The following is a 6,110-nucleotide window of genomic DNA, read 5'->3' on the forward strand; positions in this document are numbered from 1 at the left end:
CCGCCACCGCGCCGCCGCCGCCATCGCCGCTGTTTGTTTTCATCCGCGCCGCCGCGGCCTGGGCATCCGCCGCCGCACTTTCCACACGCTGCCGCCTCGCCCGCCGCGGGCTCCTAGCAGCTTCGGACTGGCTCGTGGCGTTGGGGCTGGGCCGCGAGTGGGAAGTAATCCCGGCACAGATCGGGGCGGGGGTGGGGACGAGGACAGGGACTGGCCGGGTGCGGAATCTGCTGCCGCCAATACGCAGCCCGGCCGCGACGCCCGGCCTTTAACCCGGGCTCCTCCTGGCGCCAGCAGCGGGCGTGTGGCCCCTCTGCTCCGCACCGCACCGCGGGGTAACTCCAGCGGGGGGTCGGCCGGGGTCCCCTGCCTGCTCGCCCCCTCCTCCCGGCGGAGCCGGTGTCCGCGATCCGCCGGGGGCGCTGCCCCGTGCTGACCTGCCTCTCGGGGGCGTCCGGAGCTGCTCGGGGGGCCGGGAGCAGCTGCCTCCCCGCTGCACCCCCGGCCGGCAGCACAGTGTGTGTGTGCGTGCAGCGTAGCATGTGTGTCACGCGTGTACATGTGTAGGGCCTGTGCGTGTAGCACCTGTGTGCATGTGGCACCAGTGTGTCCTAGGCTCTGCCCGGGACCTGCCTGGTCACTTCCAGAGGGCCCTGTGCTTTCCCAGCCTTGGTCTGTCACTACCGGGCAACTGCAGGCTGGGCACCTGCTACCCGACAGGGAGGGTCACCTGGTTGCCCTGATGTCATACATGCATTTTTTTACCAGGCACAATGTAGTTGCTCCTTGGGATGTGAAGTGAACTTCAGCTCACAAAAACCTGTTCTGTATCTATATCTATCTCACCTGCCTACCACCTGTCTGCTTTAGGTTAGTTAATCTGTAACAGTGGTGCTCAACCTTTTTCCCTAGAGGGCCAGATGGCCAATGCCCAGCCCCTCTGCAGGCTGGATCCAGCTGGTGGCCCTTATTCGGAGCCCAGGGCTGGCACTATGGGGCCCAATCCAGCTGTGTGGGTGGAGCAGTGGGCAGCCTAATTGCTATCTAGCCATGTGAGGGGAAGTGGGCACAGCCTGGCCCCAACCGAGGGGAGAAGAGGCATTGCCCAGCCCTCGCTCAACCAGTTCAGCCGTGTGGGGAGAAGGGGACCTGGCGTAGCCCTGATGTGGCTGTGAGAGAGGAGTGGGTATAGGAATTTGGCAGCAGGAGAGGGTGGCAGTATTAATGATGCCTATTCCTTGCTACTGGATTTCTTGACCTGTGGGGAACCTTGCGGACTAGATGTAATAATTCCACAGGCTGTATTTGACCCACAGGCTGGAGGTTGAGCACCCCAGTCTATAAGGTACAGATCTACCATGCCTTCTCAGTGACCTGGTATGGTCAAAGGAGACTGTGAACACCCAGGGGATTGCTGTCTAGGACATGTGATCTTGTGAAGTAGAAGAGTGGGTATTTGTTTCTCCAACTTTCTAGGGAGAGAGCATCTTTGATTGTGTCATTCTGAGATTGCACACCCTCACCTGCTTCAGTTGAGGCTCTTCATAAAAAAAACTGGCTCTGAAAGAAAAAAGTGGAAAGCAAAGAGCTTGGGAGTATAAAAAGTTGTGTATCTCTGATTTAGTTAAGTTTATAAGGTGCGTGAGTCTATACCCTCCCATCAGAAAGAAAGAATCATCTTCGTCCAACTTAACTGGTTCAATGACAGAGCAGAAATAAGGAAAATTTCCTGGTGGCGTATGTCTTCTGATGACTAGTTAACACATGACCCAAGTTGGTAGCAACTGGAAGTTGTTCTGTTTGTGAAATACAGGTTTGTTGTGATCTCAGTAGCAGATCCCACTAGGTATGGGATGAAAACCATGACCACAACTGGCCCCTTGTTGGCATCTGCAGTGGAAGAGCTAAGGAGGCTGAACCCTCCAAGCCCTACTGCAGGTCATCTCTTGTAAAGGTGGAGGCATAGTGATAGAACTGTAGAGAAACTCACGCTGCTCTTGGTCTCAGGCTGGACTGACTGACTCAGTTCCCTCAGCACCTTTCAATGGCCACTAAAACTGATCCCAGCTTTTAAAAAAATCAAACAGAATTGGAAACAAAGAGAGATTTGCTCTGTCAGTTTGTCTTAGGTGAGCGTTCCTTACCTTGCTGGCAGTAACCTGGACACAGTGAAGATGGCAATGGTCTGAATTTTGTAAACTGTTCTGAATCTCTCTTCCATTTGCTTCTGTGCAGGTGAAGACATTGGGAGCAGCTCCTAGGGCTTTCTTGCGCATTGGCTATGGCTGTACCTATAGCAGTTCTCGACTGTGACCTCTTGCTATATGGCCGTGGACATAGGACATTGGATCGCTTCAAACTGGAGGATGTCACTGATGAGTATCTGATGTCCATGTATGGCTTTCCCCGACAATTCATTTACTATCTGGTGGATCTTCTGGGAGCCAGTCTCTCTCGCCCTACACAGCGGTCCAGGGCCATCAGTCCAGAAACACAGATTCTTGCTGCGTTAGGTTTTTACACTTCTGGTTCGTTTCAGACTAGGATGGGAGATGCCATTGGCATCAGCCAGGCCTCCATGAGCCGCTGTGTTGCCAATGTCACCGAGGCACTGGTGGAAAGAGCCTCACAATTCATTCATTTTCCAGAGGATGAAGCCTCGATACAGAGCCTGAAGGATGACTTCTATAGCCTGGCAGGGATGCCAGGAGTGCTAGGGGTGGTTGACTGTACCCATGTGGCAATCAAAGCACCAAATGCTGAGGACCTGTCCTATGTGAACCGAAAGGGCCTGCACTCTTTAAACTGCCTGATGGTTTGTGATGCCAGAGGAGTACTGCTGAGCGTAGAGACACACTGTCCAGGCAGCTTGCAAGACTGCACTGTGCTGCAGCAGGCAGCCCTTACCAGCCAGTTTGAAGCTGGGCTACACAAAGATGGATGGTTACTTGGTAAGTTAATTCCCATTGTCCCCTGTGGCCTACAGTGTGCTTTGTAACAGCTCTCTGGAACATGGGCTAGATATGTGGTCTACCCCAATGACAGGACAGATGGAACAACCAGAGAAGAAGGCAGCAGAGTAGACTCATGGTGGAAATATCACTGACAGAGGTTCACTTTTTATTGCAAACAAACCCCAGCTGATTTGGGACAAGTCTTTCTTGGTCTCACTGGCATGTGTCACTTGTTTTACTACTTGCCTATAAGAGCACACCTACCGAATTGCAAATACAAGGGAAAAGCTATCTAGGGCCATGTTGCATGGAAAATGTGCGTGTGGGGGGTAGAATATGTCGTCCTACTTTGAAAATTAACTCTGTAAATGTGCCTTTGGAGTTCCGTGGTTATTTGACTTTGGATCAGCTGTGCTTTGTTTACAAGTAAAAATGGGTTATTTCTAACTGCAGTCTCGCAAACTCATCCTGGGATCTAAAATTTGAGTGGGCTCTGCCTGGCTCACAGAACTCAGAGCAGTGACCTACTTATTTTTTCACAGAATCTAATAACTGCAGCTGTATACAGTTCCCCTGTTTTGTGCTTGTCTGGTCCATTCCTAGCATCTGATGAAATAGGTTGTTGCCTATGAAAGCTCTTTCCTTAGAACCCAATAGTCCTTGTCCTCATAACTCAGTTTATTTTTCCCTAGGCTGAATTGCACAGTCCTCTATTCTACATGTGCTTCTAGTCAGACTGTCTGCATATGTGCAGTAACTGTGCCCTCTCTAAATTCCTTTCCCACTGCCTTTATTTACTCTGGTAGAATGGAATTGCTCTAAATTTTCTTCTTGTTGGTCTCATGTGCAAACCTAACCATGCTCTTCTCACGCCTGCTTGCAAGGGCGACGTGTAGGGGGTGCACGCGGGTGCACATGCACCCTGAGCGTGGCAGTGCATGCCCTGCAAAAAGGCGCCGCAAACACTGTTAGCAGTACCTGCAGGCGGTTGCTGCTTGACACCCCACCACCAACACCGCCAGTGGCGTCTGTGGGCAGTCAGCAATCCGTGCTGCCTGCAGGTGGTCGCTGACCCGTGGTCAGCACTCACCACCCTTCTCTCTGCTGCCGACAATGGCAGCGGCATCTGCAGGAGCTCTCCACTCACCGCTGCCATGCTCCTGCCGCAGCCACCATGCTCCCACCTCTGCCAGTGCAGCCATGGGCACGCACTGTTCACGCATGCTTGGATTCACCCATATTCTGCGTTTAAAGCCAAAGAAATCACTATACACAGTGCTAGGGAGTTGCCTAGTTTACACTGCTTAGTTTAGGAATGAAGAGCTGAGATCTGCTGTTAGTATTTGCATGTAAACTCTCTGATTATTTCCTTTCACAGGTGACAGCTCCTTCTTTCTCCGAACATGGTTAATGACACCTCTGCATATCCCCGAGACCCCTGCAGAATACCGTTATAACATGGCACATTCTGCCACTCACAATATAATTGAGCGGACATTCAGAACCATTAGATCACGGTTTCGTTGTCTGGATGGGTCCAAAGGCACCCTGCAATATTCTCCAGAGAAGTCCAGCCACATTATTCTGGCCTGCTGTGTGCTTCATAATATCTCTCTGGAACATGGGTTAGATGTGTGGTCTACCCCAGCAACAGGACAGATGGAACAACTAGAGGAGGAATATGAGCAAATGGAATCTATGGACTCTGAAGCCTATAATATCCGCCAGGAGCTTTTACTTACTCATTTTAGCTAATGCAGTGAGAAATGAGAGACCTTTAAAGAGGGACCTGAAAAAAACATGGAAGCAATATACTCATCCTTTCCTTTAACTTAGTAAGATAAAGGACTAGGGCAAGCATGGAAGAAGGAGAAACAGCTCTGAAAAATTTACTCTGGGTTTTATACAATATTAGACTCTTTTGATTCCTTTGTAAATACTGTATTTGATCCTTAAGTTCTCTATACCCTAGCCTATGCAGACCCCAGATTCCCACCTGGTCTAGAGGTGCCAGGAGTGTGATTTATTGGGAAATAATTTTCTGATAGTTATAACAAGTCTCTATACGTTACAAAAACAGCAAAGCTATGTCACTCTTTTATTATAGTGGTCCAGCCTGTCCATGCTTAGTAAGTTTTAAACAATTTCCAAATCTTTTGTGGTAAGTTTTCAGCTGGGCCCCTCCCTTGTCTCAACCTGTGCACATGTGAAAACATTAAAACACTTGCTTACACTTGCAGTTTGCCCATGCTAACACATACTATACATCTTTCAACTACCTTTTAAATATTCTGACACCAGTACACATGGAAGTGTTCAAATCTGCATGCACAAAACCCACTGGCCCTGGGTGCAAATGTTAACACTTGCACAGGCAAGGAGTTAGATTATTCAAAGGGCACATGTATTGTCTGCAGGTGTCCAGGTGATAGCTAAGAGCTGAACATTGATTTCTTTAAAAACATTAATCTAAGGTGAAACTTAAGAGGTCCTAACATAAGCTACCTGACATACAATGGGAAATAAGATGGCATACTTAACTCTGGTTCCTACTGAATACTCACCCATCACAGCCATAGTTAGTTTTTCCAATAGACAAACAGGATTGACTGAGCTTTCCCCATCTCTTTCCTAACCAGAGGTGATCTGTTCAGAGCAGAAGTGAAGCATAGCATGAGGCATACTACCATTTGCCATGCCGTACGTGACCTTTAGATAAACAGATTTCAGTTTATGCAGCTTTTATGGACACATGAATCTTTTAAGCAAACTATTGGTGTGTTTCAGATGTTCCAATAACGTCCTCTCTTTTTGAAGAACTCACATACTGTCTCTCACCCCGTTCTCATTAGGAAGCTGGGGGACTGTGGTGTAGACACCCATACAGTCCAATGGGTCGCCAACTGGTTAGAGAGTTGCACCCAGAGGGTGATTCATAGATTCATAGATTCATAGATTAAGGGTCGGAAGGGACCTAGTAGATCTTCTAGCCCGACCCCCCGCCAGGGCGGGAGAACAACAAAAAACCCCAAAAGAGAAACGGGACTCAAATGAGTCCAGCCAGGTAGGCATCCAGCCTCTTCTTAAAGACCCCCAGGGTAGGGGCCAGCACCACTTCCCTTGGAAGTTGGTTCCAGCTCCTAGCCGCCCTAACTG

General features: G+C 49.7%; 1 protein-coding gene across 1 annotated transcript; it reads left to right on the forward strand.

Moving 5' to 3' along the window:
• The first annotated feature begins 1,194 nt into the window (after window positions 1–1,194).
• HARBI1 (harbinger transposase derived 1) lies at window positions 1,195–5,774 on the forward strand. Its single transcript, XM_019519293.1, has 2 exons — window positions 1,195–2,951; window positions 4,333–5,774. The coding sequence occupies exons 1-2, from the start codon at window positions 2,282–2,284 to the stop codon at window positions 4,707–4,709; spliced, it is 1,047 nt and encodes a 348-aa protein (XP_019374838.1). The 5' UTR covers window positions 1,195–2,281; the 3' UTR covers window positions 4,710–5,774.
• The last annotated feature ends 336 nt before the right edge of the window (window positions 5,775–6,110 follow it).

This window comes from Gavialis gangeticus, unplaced genomic scaffold (assembly GCF_001723915.1).
Source record: "Gavialis gangeticus isolate Ggan-Ray unplaced genomic scaffold, GavGan_comp1, whole genome shotgun sequence".
NCBI classification, from domain to species: domain Eukaryota; kingdom Metazoa; phylum Chordata; order Crocodylia; family Gavialidae; genus Gavialis; species Gavialis gangeticus.